Source organism: Salmo trutta, chromosome 31 (genome assembly GCF_901001165.1).
Source record: "Salmo trutta chromosome 31, fSalTru1.1, whole genome shotgun sequence".
NCBI lineage: Eukaryota > Metazoa > Chordata > Actinopteri > Salmoniformes > Salmonidae > Salmo > Salmo trutta.
In genome coordinates this window covers 31,228,899-31,252,825 of record NC_042987.1, presented here as the reverse complement: position 1 = coordinate 31,252,825, position 23,927 = coordinate 31,228,899, and the positions used below count along the sequence as shown (strand labels likewise).

General features: G+C 41.5%; 1 protein-coding gene and 1 long non-coding RNA gene across 5 annotated transcripts in view; both read left to right on the top strand.

Moving 5' to 3' along the window:
• Positions 1-2,256: 2,256 nt before the first annotated feature.
• Positions 2,257-3,829, top strand: LOC115169948 (uncharacterized). Its single transcript, XR_003870938.1, has 2 exons — positions 2,257-2,577; positions 2,832-3,829. It is a non-coding gene; the product is annotated as an uncharacterized LOC115169948 (long non-coding RNA).
• A 9,472-nt stretch (positions 3,830-13,301) lies between these two features.
• Positions 13,302-23,927, top strand: part of LOC115169947 (cAMP-specific 3',5'-cyclic phosphodiesterase 4D-like) — an 81,569-nt gene continuing 70,943 nt past the window's right edge. For 3 of the 4 annotated variants that reach the window (XM_029726102.1, XM_029726101.1, XM_029726100.1), the window contains exon 1: positions 13,302-14,043. In XM_029726102.1, coding sequence (XP_029581962.1) covers positions 13,811-14,043 — 233 coding nt within the window. In that variant the 5' untranslated portion in view covers positions 13,302-13,810. Of the gene's footprint in view, positions 14,044-19,871; positions 21,020-23,927 lie in introns of those variants that run through there. The other variant, XM_029726103.1, reaches the window with a different exon arrangement.

Below are 23,927 nucleotides of genomic sequence, written 5' to 3'. Positions count from 1 at the left end.
CTTTGTCTTTCTTTATTAAATCTGTGTTTTATGTTGAATGTGATAAGTGTTTATCCTATTAGATCAGATATTTCTTTTTTGACAGGCGCTGTGGGGATGAATACCTTTTTGAGTGAGTGCTCTTACAGTAGACGGCTTTGTTGTGGTTGTCATGGTTCTGCATAGCTTCGCTGAGTCTTCCCTAGGGGAGACCGCAGACAAACCAGTGACATATCAAGCCTCTTCCCTGGCGGTTTAATAGGACTGTCTGTGCTGCTTTCAGTGCTGTTAAAGAGACATGTCCCCCTTGTTATACTGCTGATTAAGGGTCATGTCCTTCAACATCATTTGGTCTGTCTATAGCACGATGTAAAAATGTAAGATCGAAAGTATGATGGTTACAAGATTTCACGCTGTCTGATTTTTCTTTGGTTGCATTTCTTAATCAAAAACGAAATAATGGAAGAATGAATAGCCTCCTCACAGACCTTACACACTGATCTAAAGCTGAAGATGCTGGTGTTGTGTAGACCCTATCTAGTTTTGGATGGATGCACCGTTTTTATTGAGCTGTTTGGTTATCCAAAAACATATAACCTTTACGCTATGGATTATGGTCCCAGGTGTATCAGTGACAAAACTGAAGTGTGGATTTTCTAATCAGTGTCTTTCTAATCAAATCAGAAATATGACCTTTGCACCTTTTCTATGAATTCTGCTTCTAATGTGATTTATGGAAGTTGACATAGTAGCCTATCAGTGGAGGCTGGTGGGAGGAGTTATAGGAGGATGGGCTCATTGCAATGGCTTGAATGGAATAAATGGTGCAGAGTCAAACATATGGAAAACATGTGTTTGACTCCGTTTCATGAATTCCCTTGCAGGCATTACGATGAGCCCTTCCTCCTATAACTCCTCCCACCAGCCTCCTCTGTAGCCTATTCTTAGAAGGTTACAGTATGTCAAAACAATTCAATGTTCATCTATTTAGACATTTAATTTGTCAAGTCACTTTTCTATCATACTACTTCTTTGATGAATCAGAATTCCACATAAATTATGAGAGGGATCTTGTGCTTCAGCTGGATAGTTTTTTTGTGCAGCATTGGGGAGTATGATGTCCTCAAACTCGCTATTATGCATTTGACACCAATGCTATGTATAAACCATAGATGAGTTAGGGGAAGCTGCTTTGAAGCCAAAGAGAATGCCAAGAGTGTGCAAAGCTGTCATCAAGGCAAAGGGTGGCTACTTTAAAGAATCTGAAATATATTTAGATTTGTTTAACACTTTTTGGTTACTACATTATTCCATATGTGTTATTTCATAGTGTTGATGTCTTCACTAGCTTTCTACAATGTAGAAAATAGTAAAATAAAGAAAAACACTTGAATGTGGGGCGGCAGGTAGCCTAGTGGTTAGAGCGTTGGACTAGTAACCCGAAAGGTTGCAAGATCGAATCCCCGAGCTGACAAGGTAAAACTCTGTTGTTCTGCCCCTGAACAAGGCATTTAACCCACTGTTCCTAGGCCGTCATTGAAAATAAGAATTTATTCTTAACTGACTTGCCTAGTTAAATAAAGGTAAAATGAGTAGGTCTGTCCAAACTTTTGACTGGTACTGTACATCAATAACGTCAAACATTTATCCTTGGTGGACCACTTATTGGATAACCGTCGTTTGGAATAATAATCATGATTCCTCAGTTTAGCAGAGAATTTCTCGTCAAGATTACAGGAAGACGTTTTTCAACAGCTGGTTTCTTATTGTAACCAATACTGTGAGCTGTGGGGGCATGCTTGCCGCAGGCAATATCATTCAGCAAACCAGAAAAAAACGGAGGGTCCCTGAAAAGGCACGTGATTGGGCTCGTACAGGTAAGGTCCAGGACCAAGGACAGCAATCTGTGTTGTATGAAATAACTTTTGAAAGACAATGAACATGAATGTGCGAGGGCAAGATATATTCCTAATCATAACCAAAAGAAAATGTATAGCATTAAAAAAAGTTCAACCATAATATTCCAAAACATACCTCTCTCGAATTGTATCCTTTATATTGATAGGATTATTGCACATTTTCCTTGTGTTTTCCAAGATACAATACAGTAGTATATAGGTGTCACTATTTGCAAGGACATGTGTTTCATGTTGCTGTGTCACACTGCCCTCTGCAATTTGCATGTTTTGCAGTAAGATGTTCAATGGGGCCTTTCATGCGCTACTTGTACCAGTGGCTGGACAAGTTATTTTTGTCGGCAATGCTCTACCTGCTGTCAGCAAGAAAGTCCTTACCGATCAGCTGATTGCATCACTGACCATGGAAGCATAGTATTTCATAGGGGAGTGTTTTTTTGTTTTTTCAAGTCAGCATTAACAGTATACTAAGTTAAATCAATGTCAACTTGGACTGTTTGCTTGCTCTTATGGAAAAGCTCACAACAAAACTCACTAAAGTGGGGTTGGAGGGACTTCCATAGATGGGAGATACCACAGTAACAGTTTTTTTAATCTTCCTACAAGTATGGGCAAGATGGAGGGCCATAGTCTGTCTGAGGGGTTGGAGGAATTCAAAGACAAGTTCTGGGAGTTCTACAAGGTTAGTGGAATAGTATGACTGTGTTTTTCATATCCTAGCCCTAATTAGACCCTACAATTTGTATTCTCTATCCTCTTACCTGCTTGATTTTATTGTCCTTTGTTCAGAAGGCATTTATTGTATCTTGCTTTTTAATGTATTAGTTTACTTGATAAGAACGGTTTGGATCAGAAGCATAGGCCCATTGTACTCTATATTTCTGTATTGATACCCCTCTAGTTCTCAAGGTTTGTTTGTGCTCCTTTTCCTTCAAGGCGGACTGGTGTGTTTGGCCCGCGGCACAGGTTATCAACTTCTACTTCTTGCCTCCTAAGTTCCGAGTCCTCTATGTTAGGTATTCCCAAGGTACGCGCAATGTCGTCTGGGGTACGCCAAATAAACGTGATTCACAGTCAGTTACACATATCAGTGTTGTAATAAGGTAATAATATATGTCTAGAAGAGGACATTAGTCACTGCATTTGTGTTATTTAAAAAATAAAGTATTTTATTCATAGATAAGGAATAGCTTTTTCAAGCATCTTAAAAGATAGATAAAATCTTCATTATCGTTTTAATTTCAACAGCTTACTTTACTGGTATGGCTTGAATGTATAATTTATAATATGCCTGTAGGTTTCTTATGCTTTTCATTGAAGTTAAATTCATGGCTTACCATATGATATCTTATAAAACAGTATGTCAATGTAGCAATCTAATACTGTAGCTGCATAATCAATGATTATGTTAAACCCCAAACAAAATGTGTGTTTATAATTGCATTGTAACAGTGTAACATACAAAGTCCATATGCGTATTTATTAATGAGATCAGTAGGCCTATAAATAAATAAGAAAAGTTTCACATGCAACCCAACAAGATTGAACAACATTATGCATAGATATGCCTACGACATACGTTTGATGTTGATTTGGACTCCACAGCATTTAGTTCTCCTGTTGTCTCTACAACTACTTTATTCAGTCAGGCCTTCTGAGACCCTTTTCGAGGAGAGACTACAGCAGAAGGCCTGCCTAATTTTGGGCCAATTTATTTTGTTTGTGGTAAAGTGCTGATGTTGTAAGAGATATGGAGAAGACACGCAATTAGGCTAACAGGTGATTCAAAATGATTCCAAAAACATTTTGTATTTCCATAGCACAAGTTGTGCACAAAAACATATCAAGAAGTTATCGTTTGTGTTACATTGTGTGTACACCGTGTATTGGAAATGTTTTACCTGCATGAAGAAAACTGCATGTTTTGTATCCTCAAGATGGTATTCTTTTCCCCATTCTGAGAGCCTAGAAGACTAGCGCACAATGCTACTGCACCTAAGCTACCTACTGAAATGGGCTAGGCATAAGCCTACCTCCGTTTGCAGACCTGGTGATTTTTGTAATTCGGTGATGGCGATTGTCTAATTTTTTTAACAGAACGCTTTTTATTACGTATTGGAAGCCTTTCAAACTCAAATTCAGCTAGAGTCAACATAGGTTATCTCCTCATCAGTAGATAACATTATGCGACATATGAACTCTAGCGAACTCTGGCCTGCCAAACCAGATTGTGGCGATACACATGGATGAATAATGGCATGTAATGAAGTATAGACTAGTATCTCTATTTCAAACCAGCATCTTTATTCTCATCTCTAGCTCTGCAGCTGAACAGTCATCTCTTCATTTTGTATTGTAGTACAAATCCGATTAGGACCCAATCGGCAACATCAAAGCTTGACATAGACATTTAGCTCTGCATACAGAAGGGTTGTGGAGTGCAAAAGGCCAGTTCAGCCAAATGTCTTAAGGGTATTATGAAAGATCTATCTATGACATGATCAAAAACAATGTTCCCCAACTGGCGGCCCCTGTGGGTGAATTTGTTTGGCTGACCAAGTTTTCTGAGCCCCAAATAATATACAATATATATACAAATGACTGGATTTGGCTATTTCAACCACACCCGTCGCTGACAGGTGTATAAAATCAAGCACACAGCCATGCAATATCCATAGACAAACATTGGTAGTAGAATGGCCTTACTGAAGAGCTCAGTGACTTTCAACGTGGCACCATCATAGGATGCCACCTTTCCAACAAGTCAGTTCGTAAATGTTTTGCCCTGCTAGAGCTGACCTGGTCCACTGTAAGTGCTGTTGTTGTGAAGTGGAAACATCTAGGAGCAGCAATGGCTCAGCTGCGAAGTGGTACGTCACACAAACTCATAGAACGGGACTGCCGGGTGCTGAAGCGCATAGCGTGTAAAAATTGTCTGTCCTCAGTTGCAACACTCACTACCGAGTTTGAAACTGTCTCTGGAAGCAACGTCAGCACAATAATTGTTAGTCTGGAGCTTCATGAAATGGGTTTCCATGGCTGAGCAGCCGCACACAAGCCTAAGATCACCATGTGCAATGCCAAGCGTCGACTGTAGTGGTGTATAGCTTGCCACCATTGGACTCTGGAGCAGTGGAAAAGCGTTCTCTGGAGTGATGAATCACGCTTCACCATCTGGCAGTCCGACGGACAAATCTGGGTTTGGCGGATGCTAGGAGAACGCTACCTGCCCAAACACATAGTGCCAACTGTAAAGTTTGGTGGAGGAGGAATAGTGGTCTGGGACTGTTTTTCATGTTTCAGGCTCCTTAGTTCCAGTGAAAGGAAGTCTTAATGCTACAGCATGCAATGACATTCTAGATGATTCTGTGCTTCCAACTTTGTGGCAACAGTTTGGGGGAAGCCCTTTCTGGTTTCAGCATGACAATGCACAAAGCGAGTTCCATTCAGAAATGGATTGTCGAGTTCGGTGTGGAAGAGCTTGACTGGCCTGCACTGAGCCCTGACCTCAACCCCATCGATCACCTTTGGGATGAATTGGAACGCCGACCGCGAGCTAAGCCTACAATGGCCTCAAACTGCACCATTTTCTTTCTCTTTGTCACCCACGCACTTTCAACATTTAGATAATAATTTATCCTCCTAGAGTTGATTGACGCACCGATGCATCAAATTACAGCAATTATAGCAAAAAAATCCCCAGCAAAATCTGTCAGTTGAAGCTAAAGATATCTGTTTTTACATTTCTAAACAAATAAAGCATTTGACCTTTCCATTGTGTTAAAGAAGGAGGATTGGTTGATTTCCAGTTTAAGTATGATTGACGAGAAATGTATCGTCCAACCCATCTGGTATCTCACTGAACCCTCATGCGCCATGTCTTGAAATATGCAGACAGACGGATTAAATGTACATTCACATTGCACTCCCACAAGGCATGTGATTATTGAGTCATTGTTAGTTTTACATTTAAGACTCTGGCGTTGTTGTCACGTCCTGACCAGTAAAGGGGTCTATTTGTTATTGTAGTTTGGTCAGGACGTGTCAGAGGGTATTTGTTTTCATGGTTTTGTGTATGTGTTTAGATAGAGGGATATTTTGTGTAGAGTGTTTCTGGGGTTTATTGGTGTAAGTGTCGATGTAGAGGGGGTAGTTGATTTAGGTGGTTCGGGGTGTGTGTGTATTGTAGAGGGGTATTTGATTTATGTGTTCCGGGGTGTTGGGTATGTTCTTGTGTTTGTATTTCTAAGGGGCTGTTCTAGTTTTGTATTTCTGTGTTGGCCTGGTATGACTCTCAATCAGGAACAGCTGTACATCGCTGTTGCTGATTGAGAGTCATACTTAGGGAGCCTGTTTTCACCTGTCACTTTGTGGGAGGTTATTTCCGTGTTTAGCGTTATGCCTTACAGGACTGTCTATCGTCGTTGTGTTTTTGTATATGTGTTTGTTTTTGGTTTCCCTTCTTTGTCCAAATAAAAGAAGATGAGTGTACATATACCCGCTGCGTTTTGGTCTCAATCCTACGACTATCGTGACAGTTGTGCTGTAGAATTTGTGAATTTTGTCTCTTGTGTAATAAATTATATACATTAGTGTCACGGTTGTCGTCGGGAAAGGAGGACCAAAACGCAGCAGGAATGTGGATGCTCTTTTTGATATTTATTGAAACCAAGAAAACACCAAAATAACAAACGACGAAAAACTCACGAACAACCAAACAGTCTTGTAAGGCTCACACATGCAAAACAAGAAACAATCTCCCACAAACACTAAACCAAACACATACCCATATATAGGACTCTCAATCAGAGGCAACGAGAAAGCACCTGCCTCCAATTGAGAGTCCAACCCCCCATTAACCTAAACATAGAACTACAACTAACTAGACTAAACATAGAAATACGTTAACAAGGAACAGTGCCCAAAAACCCCGGAATACATAAATCAAATACCCTTCTACAAAAACACCACCCCGAACCACATAAAACAAATACCCTCTGCCACGTCCTGACCAAACTACAATAACAAATAACCCTTATACTGGTCAGGACGTGACAATTAGTTTATGCTGGATTAAGTGTACATTTTCGTTAGTTCGTTAGTTATGTTCCAACATTACCTCCATCTTGTGCCAATATTAGTTGTTTTCAAGCTTTGTTTCCAATAGTTTATATTTGTTTCTAAGAGACTGTCAGTTAGATAGGCTCTCTGCAAGGTTTTGTATAAAGCGCCTTCAGAAAGTATTCACACCCCTTGACTTTTTCCACATTTTGTTATGTTACAGCCTGCATTTAACAATTTATTAAATTGAGATGTTTTGTCACTGGCCTACATACAATATCCCATAATGTCAAAATGGAATTATGTTTTTGTAAATCATGTCTGGCAAAAACCAAACACCGCATTCCACAGTAAGAACCTCATACCAACGGTCAAGCATGATGGTAGAACTGTGATGGTTTGGTGACGCTTTGCTGCCTCAGGATCTGGACGACTTGCCTTAATAGAAGGAACCATGAATTCTGCTTTGTATCAGAGAATTCTACAGGAAAATGTAAGGCCATCCATCTGTGAGCTGAAGCTCAGCTGGGTCATGCAGCAAGACACTTGTCCAAAACGCACAATCAAGTCTACATGAAAATGGTTAAAAAGCAACACATTTGAAGTTTTGGAATGACCTAGTCAAAGTCCAGTCTTAATCTCAATTGTGATGTTGTGGCAGGACTTTCAGTTCATGCTTGAAAACACACAAATGTTGCTGAGTTAAAGCAGTTTTGCATGCAAGAGTCGGACAAAATTCCTCCACAGTGATGTGAGAGACTGATCAACAACTACAGGAAGCATTTGGTTGCAGTCGTTGCAGCTAAAGGTGGCACAACCAGTTATTGAGTGTAAGGGGTCAATTACTTTTTCACACAGGAGAACTGGGTGTTGCATACTTTTGTTATTAAATAAATAAAATAAGTATATTTTGTTTTTTGTAAACTCACGTTGCCTTTATCTAATATTAGGTTTTGGTTGAAGATCTGATAACATTCAGTATCAAAAATATGCAAGAATAGGGGACCAGAAAGGGGGCAAATAATTTGTCACGGAACTGTATGTAAATTGTATATTTCTGTATTTCATTCTCAATAAGTTGGCAAACATTTCTAAAAACATGTTTTCACTTTGTCATTATGGGGTATTGTGTGTAGATAAGTAAGAAATAAAATATATTTAATCAATTTTGAATTCAGGCTCTAATTCAACAAAATGTGGAATAAGTCAAGGGGTATGAATACTTCTGAAGGCAATGTATCTTATCTATCATATGAGCATCCTTTTCTGACTCAAATAGGATTCCCTCAAGATTACTCTGATGTCCAAAAGATTTGATTGAAATGTATTTGAAAATATCTACATGGGTCAGTCTAAAATTGCTTTTTAATTCGGTCATGGAAATAAATGCATTTCCTATTACCAAGTAATATACAGTTTATATGCCTTTAGTTTTCAATGTAGACCAATTTATCAGTGAATTCTGAAAAGCTGTCCAAGGATTGTTCCATAGTGTTATGTTTTTAGGGAGTGATATTGGTTCTTGTAGAATAAGTTACATTTTCTTCCACGTTATAGTGTTCTTAACTATCAAGTTGTTAATGTTCTGAGCTTTATCTTTAGAAAACAGACACGTGAAAAGATTCTGGGGATGAGCATGCGCATCTTCAACATGTACCCATTGTTCCTCATTAGTGCATTTAACTATACTGTATGTTACAAGTAAAAGCCCTGGGTGGTGAGTTGATACAAATCCTAAGTATTTCATATTTTTGGTGGTCCACTTAATGGATTGCTGTAGATCATGAGTTATTCTTTTTTATTTTTCCTATTTCAGTCCCAACCTCCCATCCTTGCCCATTATTTCCCATCCTTGCACATTCTTACCCACCCAAGCCAAGCTGGTTCCAACCTCCCATCCTTGCCCATTATTTCCCATCCTTGCACATTCTTACCCACCCAAGCCAAGCTGGTTCCAACCTCCCATCATTTCCCACCCTCCCTACCTTTCAGACACACTTACACCCATCTATCTATCCATCCATCCTTCAACTTACTCATCCATTCTTATGAATTCCTGCCCAACATATACCCCGTGCATCCACACTCCCATTCTCTCTCACCCTCCTACACATATTCAGATTTGTTTTTATTTATGTTGTGGCACTGGCACCGTTTGAAAATGGAAGGGCCTCCCGAGTGGTGCAGTGGTCTAAGGCACTGCATCGCAGTTGCTAGCTGTGTCACTAGAGATCCTGGTTCCAGTCCAGTTTCTGTCGCAGCCAGTCACAACCGGGAGATTCATGGGGCGGTGCACAATTGGCCCAGAGTTGTCCGGGATGTCCTTGTCCCATCGCGCTCTAACGACTTCTGTGGTGGGCCAGGCGCATGCACATTGACATGGTCACCAGGTGTATGGTGTTTCCTCCGACACATTGGTGTGGCTGGCTTCCGGGTTAAGTGGGCAGTGCAGCTTACAGGAGTTGCAGTGATGAGACAAGACTAACTACCAATTGGATACCATGAAATTGGGGGTAAAAATATGAACATGGAAAACTTTTAATAGGTTCCATTGTAATTTCTCGTTCAAATATTTTTTATTGAACACACAAGAATGGTGTATAGGTATAAAAGAGAATTATGCAATTCTTATCTAAACATAAAAGAGCAGACAGAAACAACAAGACCCAGAGTTCTGTGTACAAAACAAATATTACAAAACAAGACATACAGAACAAGGACTGGTAGAAAGAAAGAGGGTATATGTCACCGCCCCCCCCCCCCCCCCCCCCCTATTCCCCCCTATTCCCCTCCCTGGCGGGTGGCGGGGCAAGCAAATGCTGCCCAGAGGTAGATTAAAATATTACAATTGAGAGTGCGTTAAAATGTACAAATTCACAGCACCGACTGGTCCAAGTAAGAGAGGAAAGGCTGACAGATTTGATCAAATGTTGATAATTTATTGTTCAGAAAATATCTAATTATTTCTAAGTGTACAGTGTTTGCCAATTCGCTGAGCCATAATTTGGTAGAGGACGCTTCCCTCCTTTTTCAAAACAACAAGATTCATTTTTTTGCCGAAATGAGACTGTCAGTGTCCGTGTATAGGAGATGAGAAATAGAGTCAATCGCAGGACACCGAACTGAGTAAAACATACGTTTTTACTCTAGGAAAAGTCCATCATACAAAATCCACGCAGGGATAAAACAATAACTATACATACAACGAACACGACCAACAGTAAAACAATAACGCACAAAACATCATGAATATCAGAGGGTTTAAATAGGGGAGTAATCATAACGAAATGGGAACCAGGTGTGAACAATCAAGACATAACAAATGGACAAAGAAACATGGATCGGTGGCAACTAGAAAGCCGGTGACGATGACCGCCGAACGCCGCCCGAACAAGGAGAGGCACCAACTTCGGAGGAAGTCGTGGCAGAGACTGTAAGAGATGAGTTGTTTTTGGAGATTGGTTAATCCGTTTAGGGAATCAGACACTCCCAGGATTATCAGAAGCGGTCTGGGTCTATTGAAGTCTCCAGAACTTCAGAGAGGATGCTAAAAATTCCACACCAATAACCATACAAACTAGAGCATAGGGCAAAGCAGTGGAGTAGTGTACCCTGCTCAGCCTGGCATTTATCACACATAGGGGATGTACCAGGAAATATCCTATGCACCATTGTAATTTCTGAGATGGTTATATTTGAGGCAATGTCTTTTACATGTTGGCATTGAGATGTAGGCATATTTCTCTTGACTTATGGACAAACACCAAACAACCAAACTTTTAATACACAGTCAGATTAAAGTTTTGTCCACAAAGTCACAACCGAAGAATTCTCTAATTGACGGGTCCTCTCCCATGTAACTATTCCCCTGGTCATTGTTGTAAATGAGAATGTGTTCTCAGTCAACTTACCTGGTAAAATAAGGAGTTAAATAAAAACGAAAAAGAAAACCTCTCAGGCCTTAGGTGGACACTGCTAGTATTCTAACGTGTTTTTCACTCCCATCCAGGGACAGTGGCAAAATGTTTGACCTGCATAAAGAAAATTCATATTCAGAGGCCTCCATGGATCCCATCGAAAAGCCTGACCTCACCTGTACGGTCAAAAGGCTCTTCTCTGGGAGGCTGCAACTCCCCCTTCTGTCCCGCAAAAACTCCACCCAGGACGTCAGGAAGAGCGCAGAGCCAGAGCAGCCCGTCTCCTCACTCTGCCTCCAGGTCACTAGGAGGCTGGAAACCATCACTAGCTGCTATCCAGTTAGTCACATGGTTTTTTGCTCTTGGGCTCAATTCCAAACCAATGTATCTTTTTACCCCTATGTCCTTGTTAGTCTTGTGGTTTGTTTGGATAGCTGATCCCTTCCATTCCTCTCCTCCATGTGGTGTGGTGTAGGGCGAGTGGGAAAGTTAGATGATGAAAGGGGGCTGGATTTAGAGCCTCGCAGTTGGGGTAGTGCTATCTATCTCTTTCCTGTAATGCTTGCCTCAACCTAAAAATACATCTAAAATACTTTGATACTTTGAAATAGTAAAAGGGTCCCACTAGCATATCTGATTGGATGCAATATGAACATATACAGTAGGAGCCCTATTGAATAATTAAAAGCAGTGTGTGGCTCTGTTGAAGGTCTGGTAAGCTTGACTGTCAACTTCATGCTTGTCATGTCTTCCTCCCTAAATGGAAACTCATTTCCCCCGATAATGACCTATAACAGCTCAACTAAAACAACAGTCATGTAAATTGTATCTCAATAATACAACAGCAGACAAAACCCATATGATAGTTTTCACTGATTAATCAAAGATCACAAGATTCATTCACTAATGACTACTTGGGCATCTATCTCCCTTGGGAGCACGTGAAATACTGTGTGTGTCTCTCTGTGTGTGTGTGGGGGGGGTTACTTCCTGGTTCAGGAGCCTTCTGATTGGACCAGAAGTAAAATTGTGCCACCATCTTCCCCCTCTGTGCTCTGTGGTTGTTGTTGTTTTTTGAAGAGAAGAGGAATGAAGACATTCCTGTTTCACGGTCAGTTATATCTCCTTGTTATCAGCCAAGCATGTGAGAAGGGTAGGAAGAGCTGTCTTTGTTTTTCCACCAACATGAATTTAACTTTTTTGTTTTGCCGCAGACATGAATTGTCTATTCCTGTCTGCTGTGGTTTGAATCAATTCTAGTTGGATTATTTTGGAACACAATGTAAAATTCGTAGTATGAAGGGCTGGGTAATGGAAGATGATATAACAAGCCGATAGGGGGCGCCAGGTCGTATTGCAATATGAGGTAGCATTGACAACAGTGGCTCATGGTCTTTAAACGCTTCTCATTGTGACCATATGTGACTGGGTTGGTAGCCGATCACTCTCAAACTATTACAGTATACAGTTCGATACAGTTCATTGGACTCCAAACATAATGTTATCAATCCTGTGAATGTCAAACCTTTCGAATTGTGTTTAAAGAGTATTGTACTCTTGAATAGATGTGTTGTGGCTATTTTATAGCCTTTATGTTGACCTAACTGCTAATATCTCCAGTCATCGCCCTCATTCTTGTTCTCACGGGGAGGCATTTATGATACACTGCTTTCTTTCTAAAGCAAAAATATAGAAAGCAAAATAAACTTCAGCTGAAAAACAAGGCATTTTTATGCAACAAAAGCATTTAAATTGAGCTGTATTTAATCTTTTATTAAAACAAACCTTAGTGATCTGTCGCAGGATGCTTTAAAATGTTACTCTTACTTTGGAACAAGAGGTTTGTTCAGACATTTACCCTGAGGTGGTTGTTTGAAAGTTGTGAGAGTGTTAGTCCCAAAGGGTTTCTTCTCACCACCATCCCATTGTTAATGATTGGTGTTCTTTAATAAGGACACTCTATTTGACAGTTGGGAGAGAACCAAAAGAGTCTGTTTTAAAAGGCAACACTGTCTTAGCCTCTACCAGGCTGGCTGTCATAGGTTTCTCCTGCGTCAAATGTTCAGACTCCTAGGTTATTCTGGGGAGCCCGGTGCTCAGCTGCAAGTCGTAAGATTGCAGGAAAACCTTTTCTTTTATTCTCCTGATAAACAAAGCCGCCCAAGGAAGTGAGCCCCCCAGCCACAGATAGAGAACCATCGTGACAGAGTCCATGCTCTTTATAACTTTATCTACCCTGGTTTTTTATAGTCGGGGTCCTTCATGTGACTTTTCCTGGTAGGCTTGTGAGCATGTGAAAGGCAAACAGACTTCTTGAAGCACATTTTTTGGACGTCACAAACAATAGCACTGGGACTTAGACCGGAGTAATGTTAAGTTGAGTAGGTTTAATGTTTATACTCTGAGGACTTGAGAGAGGAAGTTATTACAGAGCATAGTTTGAAGTGGACCAGCACTGGGCTCTGGGGAGAGGAGGGGGAGGGGGCAGATCTGTCATGCCTCTTGCTCACTTTAAATCAGGCGTCCATATTTAGACGGAAGGGAGGGAAGGCCTAGCAGTTATGTAAACAAAAGCCTGGGCAGGCAGGGGAAGGGATTGCACTGTAATAATATTTTAGTCCATTAACCACGACTATGACCTTTGGAGAAAGACAGGGCTGTTTTCAAATAACGGACATGGTCAGATAGAGAGCTGTCTAGCTTTTTCACGTTCTCTCAGAGCACTTTCGAGAGCACCCACTAGAGTCAGTACTAGTTGAATCCCTGACTAATGGAGTGATAAGTCTAGGTATACTGACCTCCATGCTGACCTGACCAGTCAGTTTTGTGAGAGGAGGATAGGACCGGTCAAGCTTCAAGGTTGATCAGAGTCACCAGGAGAGTGTAGCCAAGCCAGGACAAAGGGACAGCGGGAACCAGGACCAAGTGACTGACGACATGAGCGAAGCATGCTCTGAGGAGGAGCGGTCCGAAGAGCTATCTGAGGAGCAGCTGGTCAGCAGGCTTCCGGTCATCCAACTCAAGCCCAGGTCGCCAGGCATATCCCCTAAAATCTGCCCACGCGACTCCCCCCGTGGGTCACCCCGAAACTCCCCGATGCTCTTCAGGAAGCTGCTGATGAACCGGAGCATCAGTCTACAGAGGCGCTACACTTTGGCCTACACTCCCAGGTAGAGACCTTACTGTGTTCTATGCCGGTCTTTTCCAGTCTCGTGGTCCCTTAGGGCTGCATGACTTGCCCTGTTGTGTTTAGAGGGCAAACTTTCAAAGCTGGTAGAAAAAAGGTTTTCGGGGCCTTTTTAAAGGTGATTTGAAGTTAAGTCAGCAGTGAGGGTTTTATATACGGTGGCTAACAATAACTTTTGAAAGTACTGGCTTGTGCTGTGCTTGAATAGATGCCTTTGTTGTAGAAGAGCAGAATCTCTTCTATCGGCTGGCCTCAGGTGGTCTAACTCATTTGAAGCCTTCTTTCTCTGTTGTGTTGTTTTCCACGTAGCAACAGTTAATTTGAAGAAAAACAAATGGATTCTTAAAGGAGCTCTTAAGAAATGGTTTTACAAGGTCCTTCTCTCCATACACTAGAGTTGTTGTAATAACAGATTAATATGAAATATTACAGAGGAGGTGTATAAAAGTTTTGTTCCCTTTTAAAAGTATATACATCTCATCAATGTTCCCTCTAAGCTGCATGTGGAGCTTCCCGGGACTGCCACACAGAAGAAATATCAGCGTGGGCAGAAAATACGAATTTCACTCAACTTTCTTGAGTTTTCCCCGTTAGTTAACACTATCAACATTTCCCTTTACTGTGGGAATTGTGATCGAATCAACGCACTATTAGCCACTTTCAATGCTATATACCAAAACAGAACGAACTATGCAAGACTTAGTATGCAAAACTAACGATGCCAAGAGATTTTGGTGTAGGCAGAACACATCAGAGTAAGATACGACTCAGGCCCGTACTCTACACAGACCTGTGTGCCATAACTAGAGCTTTAGTAGGCCTATATACAAATAGACCATTGCCATATATGGATCAAGCCATTCACTTTGTACTGGACTGTGTTTACAGCATGAGCGGTCATGAGTAGATGCGCTTGTTTTAAGATCAAAGCAAGAGCTACATTTAGTGACTCGTGCGCATTTGTACATTTGTTCATATCGTTTGCTAGTTAGTGAGTTATTAGCCCAGTTATAGATCATTTGTAGTCAGCAGTGGGGGAGGGATTGCACAAAAGCACAAAATGTGTGCATTTCTAGACATCTTTGAAAAGAGAGTCAGGTAAAGAGCTGTTTTTTTTTGTTTTAAAGGGGGCAGTGTTGTATTTTGCGACAGGCTTGAATAAGCTAAGTAGCCAATAGGCAGAGGGAAGCATAATTTGTCTAATTCTCTGTAATAATGGTGTGGGAATAATTACGCATTTTATTTTGTAAAGTGGTTTCTTGCATCAAACAACACAACAACATTTTCTGTCACCTCCTTGTCTGAAGGACAAGTGGATAAACAGGTTCATGTCAAGACCTGCATGTAGGCCTACATTGAACACCACACATCAGCTGCTAATGTAGGCTGAATGATAGAAAAGCTATTTCCATCTTAATATGTTATGGGATGCATTTTCTCCATTGTTTTCAATGGTATGTCACTCTGGTAGGCCTACATTATGATCAAATAGCCACAGTAGCCTACTTGACCACTGTTAAAACTAACTTAAACATTGCATCTCATTCCTTTTTTATTCTGCATAGGTCTTTGTTTTTCTTGTGGACTAACAAGAATAATTAGATGAGGTGTTCATGATATTCTCAGAGCATTAAGTCCTACTCCCAAGTAATGGGAATTTGGTTGGTATTTAGTTGGTCTGCCAAATGCTTACTCAGTAGGTGCTCTGCTGAGGAGAAAAATATATTTACGTAAATGTGCATTAAGTCTACAACATACAATACAAATTTACTGAAGATTTGTTATAATTGTCAGACTGCAGAGTTTTATTTGAAATGACAGTATACAGTCTGAACATTGGGTCCCTGATAACAAACTTGTAATACCTGGTTAGGTCTAAGTTTTAGACTCTATTTGATGTTGAGTCTAGTATCCGCATATTCCTATGGATAGTCAGATACATAGGTGTTTCTTGGCTAGAGGGCTTTTTGTTGTGTGTTCATTACCTTTTCTACTCTGGTAGTTGAATGGTAGTATTAGTTGAATGGTAGGATTATTGAATGGTAGTATCAGTTTACATTTACATTTATCCAGACTGACTTACAGTAGTGAGCACATACATGTTTCATAAAAAAAATATTGTACTGGCCCCCCCGTGAGAATCGAATCCACAACCCTGGCGTTGCAAGCACCTTGCTCAACCAACTGAGCTACACAGGTAATATTAGTTTAAAACCTCTACAGGATCGGTGGGTCCCCCGCGGGACGGTTGAGTTAACGTAGGCTAATGTGGTTAGCATGAGGTTCTAAGTAACAAGAACATTTCCAAGGACATAGACATATCTGATATTGGCAGAACGCTTAAATTCTTGTTAATTTAACTGCACTGACCAATTTACAGTAGATATTACAGTGAAAGAATACCATGCTGTTGTTTGAGGGGAGTGCACTTGAAAATGTATTAATAAACAAATTAGGCACATTTGGGCGGTCTTGATACAACATTTTGAACAGAAATGCAATGCTTCATTGGATCAGTCTAAAACGTTGCACATACAATACAGCCATCTAGTGGCCAAAATCTAAATTGTGCCTGGGCTGGAATAATACATTACAGACTTTCTCTTGAATTTCAAAGATGACGGTACAAAAAAAATACAAAAAAAACACGTTTTTTTCTTTGTATTATCTTTTACCAGATCTAATGTGTTATATTCGCTGACATTAATTTAACATTTCCACAAACTTCAAAGTGTTTCCATTCAAATGGTATCAAGAATATGCATATCCTTGCTTCAGGTCCTGAGCTACAGGCAGTTAGAGTTGGGTATGTCATTTTAGGGGAAAATTGAAAAAAAGGGGCAGATCCTTGACCCACTAGTCACTACCACTAGTCATAACCCATGATATTGATGCAAATCAAATATTTACTGTTTTTGTGGAGACGGAGCAGGAGCAGGAGGGCTGATGAAAGAGCACTTGACCTTAATTGCCTGGGAGCAAAACAAATATTTTGTCTGGGAGGAGAGTTTTTTCAGACAGCAAAACACACCCGGGTTTTTTTCTTGTGTGTTTGTGACACTGTCTGTGGTGGGGTTTGGTGTATATAACATGTTTTGCTTGTGCAAAGTGCACTTTAGGGGAATGACCAGTTGGGGAAAATTGTCTGGAAAAGCAGATGCACTCATCAACATCACACACACACACACACACACACACACACACACATACCCACACACACATACCCACACACACACACACACACACACACATACATACATACCCACACACACACACATACATACCCACACACACACACACTTAAATGAAGAGACAAGAAGTGAAAACATAGGACTGTTATTAAGAGGTGCCTATGAATCATTGTAGGCAAGTTAGTTTCAGCAACCTTCAAAAACAAGCCATTGGTGCAAGGCATTTGAAAATACTTTTCCAATAAACCAAAAAAGTGTTTACAGGTTCATACATCTCTATAAACGTTTATTGGTGGGATCATTTGCTCTGGCATTTAAACGTTACTCCTAATGGTGCTGTATGTGAGTCTGTGTGATATAAACCAAAGAAAAGCACTCAATCTTTATGGTTTATGTCAGACCTATCCGTTTCATGGAAATTGGTCTGTTTAAAACTACTATAAATATTAGAAAGAGGGGCCATTTTGAAAGGGACCGGGCCATGTAAAAGGCCTGAGCCCCTAAAAAATGTAGTGCCCCTAACAGCGACAATGAAACAAAGTGTTGGAGTTGAGTTATAGCAGGATGGCTGGGAAAGGGGAGGAATTAAACAAACTGGCAGTCTGTTGAGAAAACATGTACAGACAGGCAGCTTAAGTTTATCAGGCAATGAGATGTTATTTTCCCGTCAAAGACGATAAATGTTTCAGTTTGAGGTAAATGTTGGAGGAAACCACAGTAGTTCCTTTCAGTGTAATATAATGTTTTGTTGTCATTGTGTGTTATGTTGATTGGCTTAGAAAAGTGGCTGAACTGACAAGCACTTCCCCTCATAAAAGTCCTGTGTGAGCTGAGACAGAACAGGAAGCGAGACATCCCACTCCCCTCATTTTTTATGATTCATATACAGAAAATAAACTAAGCAGACCAGACCCAGCTGCTATCGCAGTGGTATCTATAGGAGAGCCAACCTTTTAAGCAGACCTGAAGGTACCTTTTTAAAAATTATGGTAAACGGCCTGAGTAAGACATCTTCAGGTATCCTCCATCTTTGGTATAAGTCTGTAAGACAAATAATATTTTCTGAACAATGAATGGAAATACTGCACCTAACACTCGTTCCTAGAACAATTTATTTGACGGAGTCAGGTGATGAGTGATGCATTCTTTTTCATAGTATTGGTGCTTGTTTCATTAGCAACACAATTCAATCATATGCTACTGTATGTTTAGTGCTGTTGTTTGTCTAGTCTTGAGTTTTGTTAAGTGGCATCCGACGTTATCGGACGTAAAGTTCACTCTCAAGTGTTTGTACTCTCCTGCAGTTGATTTACCGCCTGAATGACCCTCAACAGACATGACACAGGGACAACACCCACCCCTCCTTTTCACACTGATTGTGCTCAGGTCACCCTTTGTTTTTGGGTATAGTTTTCATTCTGGGTTCTGGTCACCAGACATTTGTCTTGAAAACAGCATTAGCCCACTAGCCTGTTTATAATAAAGCAAGGCTCTGGGTCTGTTGTGCAAGGCTTTGTAGTGCTTTTCTTTGCATCGTGTTGCGGTTATGAACAACATAAGGGACAATATTTGAATCATGTTATGGATCTAAAGCGTCACTTGTTTTAGAAATTGGACAGAAAATGAAACGATGTAATGCCTCTAATTTCCACCAGAGGCTGCTATGTTATATGTTGTAGATACATATTTTTGCCTCTGTCTTGTGCTTGGACTGTTAGCTTGATGTATTTCCATGACTTTAGTTCTTATTGACTCTGAGCATCATGCATCATTTTTTGTTGTTGTTGTAATTGACATATCCTTGTTTCTATCCAATGTTCTCTACCAATATAGTACTCTAAATAAACCAATTCATAAGTTCAAAAGAATAAATGATCAACATTTCTGACACCGTTATCTTTTTGCAGATAGAACCTTAACGCCTCAAGTTGTCGATACAGCATGTTTATAGCCTCCATACTATTTGTATATAGCGTCCTTGGCTGCAAACCAACTGCAGGAGATATTAGTTTCATGTGAAAAGGATTTTACTGTGCCGCAGAGTACGCATGAGCATAAACAATATTAGCCTGTTTTAATATGAATAACTTCAGGACTCACAAACAAGGGCATATTGGAGGGCATATGAAGAGGAGAGAGATGAACACTTATAAACTTATGGTCACATCTAACACCGTTCATACTGGCCAAACCAAAGACGCTAGAAGCTAACAACCCCATTTTAGAGAAGGTGTTAATTTAAACGCTCAGACTGTACTCCATGTCCATGACACCTCCCCCTCCCGTTATCTATTGGATTTTTAACAACACACAGTTTTATTGAGCTACAGACCGGGGTGAGTTGCTGCTGCCTGGTCTGGAAGCCGGTCAGTCCTGTAGCGGAGCTATACGGTAGCAGATGAGGCATTATTATTCGTAGGACAACCATCTGGGGACTGCACTGGAACCCAGCATCTGGATATAGAAAAGAGCCCACTCTTCCTGCCCTCCCCCCTTCACTGGCTGAGTCCCCGAAGGCTTCAGCAGTACCACCCAGCCCGCAGTACCATTCAGACTGCTTCAAATTCTCATCTTATGACCCTCTCTCTCTATTCTCTCTCTCTGTTCTCTCTCTCTCTATTCTCTCTCTCTCTATTCTCTCTCTCTCCCTCTGGGGAGTTAGTGTTGTTGTTTGTTTCTCCAGGCCAGAGTTAAGTCCCAGCAGTCTCAGGAGAGAAGAGAGGAGAGTCCGATATGGACGGTTGAGGAGACTGCACAATCCAGGGAGCATCTGATGGGATTATAAAACCACATTTTTCCCCTTCTCTCTCTCTTTTTTCCCCACTGGGGATAAAGTGGTTCGAGCCTTCATTTGAACAAAGAAAGAAGCAACTCCTGAGCTCTAGAACTGCGCTGTATCACGTTTTAAGGCAGCTTTTGGCCCCTTTTTGAAGGATTCTTTTCCCCCGTCAGTCCTCCGACCTCTGGGAAGATTAAGTCCGCTGTTTCCTATTTAGGAATTCGAGGAAGGCTCCTTGCTGGTGAGCAGAAAAGAAAACAAGCAAGGAATTAGCTCCAAGTCTCCGCTGACAGCTGATATGAGCCGCAATTTAATTTGATATGATTTGGCCCTCGTCTCCTAGTTAGTAAACTGATATGCTTTCTGGGGTGGGCTCCTAACAGGCTTCACTCTTTGCCTTTTTAGGTGGGTTTACACAGAGTTGGGTGAACTTCAGCAGTTTTTTCAAACACATGGACATATCCTCACTGCAGGGACCAGATGCTGTAGAACTTTAGCGGCTGAATTGGGCATACTTTCTGATCTCTGGATTTTGCACTGCTTTTCAATGAAGGCCACTGCTTTATCATAAAACTTTTTTTTCTTCTTTGGAATTGTATGAACACACACCAGCCCAAATGTTTGCATGAAGACCTGTTATTGACAGCGCTGAACTTGAATGCATCCTACTTGTGTCTCTACTAGATGCAGTAGATATAACTTTGTTCTGCTTTTGTGGACTGATTGTTCTCACAAGGTGTACCATGCTTAGTTTGTGACCGAACAGTACCAAGAAACAAAGGACATTCACCCCAGAAAGAATGGTCATTTCAGACAAGCTGGAGAAGTCTTAGTCCACAGAGATGTTGCATTCTATTCTGTTCATCCCCTGTCATCTGAAGGCTGTTACATCTCTGTGAAATAGCCACCACAATGATGAACAAAGACTCTCGCTTCCCCAGGAAGGCTGTCCATAGCAACCCCTCCTCTCGAAGGCACTCATGCATCGGGTATGTACAGTTCTGTACTGTAAGCCGTTTATTGTGATGAGTTACAACTATACTGTATGTGTCTTTACTGTACGCATTCTATACTTCATATGCTCTGTTTTAGTGTTTCCCAAACTCGGTCCTCAGGACCCCAAGGGGTGCACGTTTAGTTTTTTCCCCCTAACACTACACAGCTGATTCAAATAACCAACTCATTATTAAGCTTTGATTATTTGAATCAGCTGTGTAGTGTTAGGGGGAAAAAACTAAACGTGCACCCCTTGGGGTCCTGATGACCGAGTTTGGGAAACACTGCTCTATGAAGTTTGGAGTTGGTTGTGGTGCGTTTTGTCATTTGGTTGCATTGCTTTTTGTCATTTGGTTGCGGTGCGTTTTGTCATTTGGTTGCGGTGCGTTTTGTCATTAGGCTGTGGTCCGCTTTGCAGATAGGCTGTGGTCCGCTTTGCAGTTAGGCTGTGGTCCGCTTTGCAGATAGGCTGTGGTCCGCTTTGCAGGTAGGCTGTGGTCCGCTTTGCAGGTAGGCTGTGGTCAGCTTTGCAGGTAGGCTGTGGTCCGCTTTGCAGTTAGGCTGTGGTCCGCTTTGCAGTTAGGCTGTGGTCCGCTTTGCAGTTAGGCTGTGGTCCGCTTTGCAGTTAGGCTGTGGTCCGCTTTGCAGTTAGGCTGTGGTCCGCTTTGCAGTTAGGCTGTGGTCCGCTTTGCAGTTAGGCTGTGGTCCGCTTTGCAGGTAGGCTGTGGTCCAGTTTGCAGATAGGCTGTGGTCCGCTTTGCAGTTAGGCTGTGGTCCGCTTTGCAGTTAGGCTGTGGTCCAGTTTGCAGATAGGCTGTGGTCCAGTTTGCAGATAGGCTGTGGTCCAGTTTGCAGATAGGCTGTGGTCCAGTTTGCAGATAGGCTGTGGTCCAGTTTGCAGATAGGCTGTGGTCCAGTTTGCAGTTAGGCTGTGGTCCAGTTTGCAGATAGGCTGTGGTCCAGTTTGCAGTTAGGCTGTGGTCCGCTACGTGCAGGCTACGTAAAGGCTACAGCGCGTCTTGTGTGAATTCTTATGTGAATTATAATAAAATTGACATATTTGTATTTTTAGGGGGTAGATGTATTCTTCGTTAGGGAATTTTTATTTATTTTTTAGATCAATTGTTTTATTATATATGTTTATGGCAAGAAACAGGCACAATTCATTATTGGAGGCCTCAGTGCCTATGTTGTCCAGCGGTTACAGCCACTAAACCCGGCACACATATGTCAGAGTCAGCATGGGTTAGAATCTGGCCTATTGCACTTTGACTCCCCCTTCCCCATCTTTACTACACTATACAGTGCCTTCGAAAATATTCAGACTCCTTACTTTCTCCACATTTTGTTATGAGAATGTCCTTGGTCAGGGAGGTGACCAAGAACCTGACGGTCACTCTGACAAAGCACTAGAGTTCCTCTGTGGAGATGGGAGAACCTTCCAGAAGGACAACCTTCTCTGCAGCACTCCACCAATCAGGCCTTTATGTTAGTGGCCAGACGGAAGTCACTCCTCAGTAAAAGGCACATGACAGCCCGCTTGGAGTTTACCTAAAGTCACCTAAAGACTCTCAGACCATGAGAAACAAGATTCTCTGGTCTGATGAAACCAAGATTGAACTCTTTGGCCTGAATGCCAAGCGTCACCTCTGGAGGAAAATTTGCACCATCCCTACGGTGAAGCATGGTGGTGGCAGCATCATGCTGTGGGGATGTTTTTCAGAACGCGACAGGGACTGGGAGACTAGTCAGGATCGATGCAACGGAGCAAAGTACAGAGAGATCCTTGATGAAAACCTGCTTCAGAGTGATCAGGACCTCCGACTGGGGCTAAGGTTCACCTTCTAAACAGGACAATGGTCCTAAGCACACAGCCAAGACAACACAGGAGTGGCTTTGGGACAAGTCTCTGAATGTCCTTAAGTGGCCCAGCCAGAGTCCGGACTTCAACCCAATAGAACATCTCTGGAGAGACTTGAAAAACGCTCTCCATCCAACCTGACAGAGCTTGAGAGGATCTGCAGAGAAGAATGGGAGAAACTCCCCAAATACAGGTGTGCCAAGCTTGTAGCGTCATACCCATGAAGACTGGAGGCAGTAATCGCTGCCAAAGGTGCTTCAACAAAGTACTGAGTACTTATTTGCAAAAAAATCTAAAAACCTGTTTTTGCTATATCATTATGAGGTATTGTGTGTAGATTGATTACGGAAAAAAAACTATTTAATTCATTTTAGAATAAGGCTGTAACGTAACAAAATTTGGAAAAAGTCAAGGGGTCTGAATATTTGCACTATATTTACAAAAGTATGTGGACACACCTTCAAATTAGTGTATTCGGCTATTTCAGCCACACCCATTGCTGACAGGTATATAAAATCAAGCACACAGCCATGCAATCTCCATAGACAAACAGTGGCAGTGAAATAGCCTTACTGAAGAGCTCAGTGACTTTCATTGTGGCACCGTCATAGGATGCCACCTTTCCAACAAGTCAGTTTGTCAAATTTGTGCCCTAGTAGAGCTGCCTCGGTCAACTGTAAGTGCTGTTAATGTGAAGTAGAAATATCTCAGAGCATCAATGGCTCAGCCGCAAAGTGGTAGGCCACACAAGCTCACAGAAAGGGACCGATGAGTGCTGAAGCGCGTAGTATGTAAAAAACGTCTGTCCTCGGTTGCAACACTCACTAATGAGTTCCAAACTGCCTCTGGAAGCAACGTCAGCACAATAACATTTCGTCAGGAGCTTCATGAAATGGGTTTCAATGGCCAAGCTGCCGCACACAAGCCTAAGATCACCATGAGCAATGCTAAGTGTCGGCTGGAGTGGTGTAAAGATCACCGCCATTGGACTGGAGCAGTGGAAATGCGTTTTCTGGAGTGATGAATCATGCTTCACCATC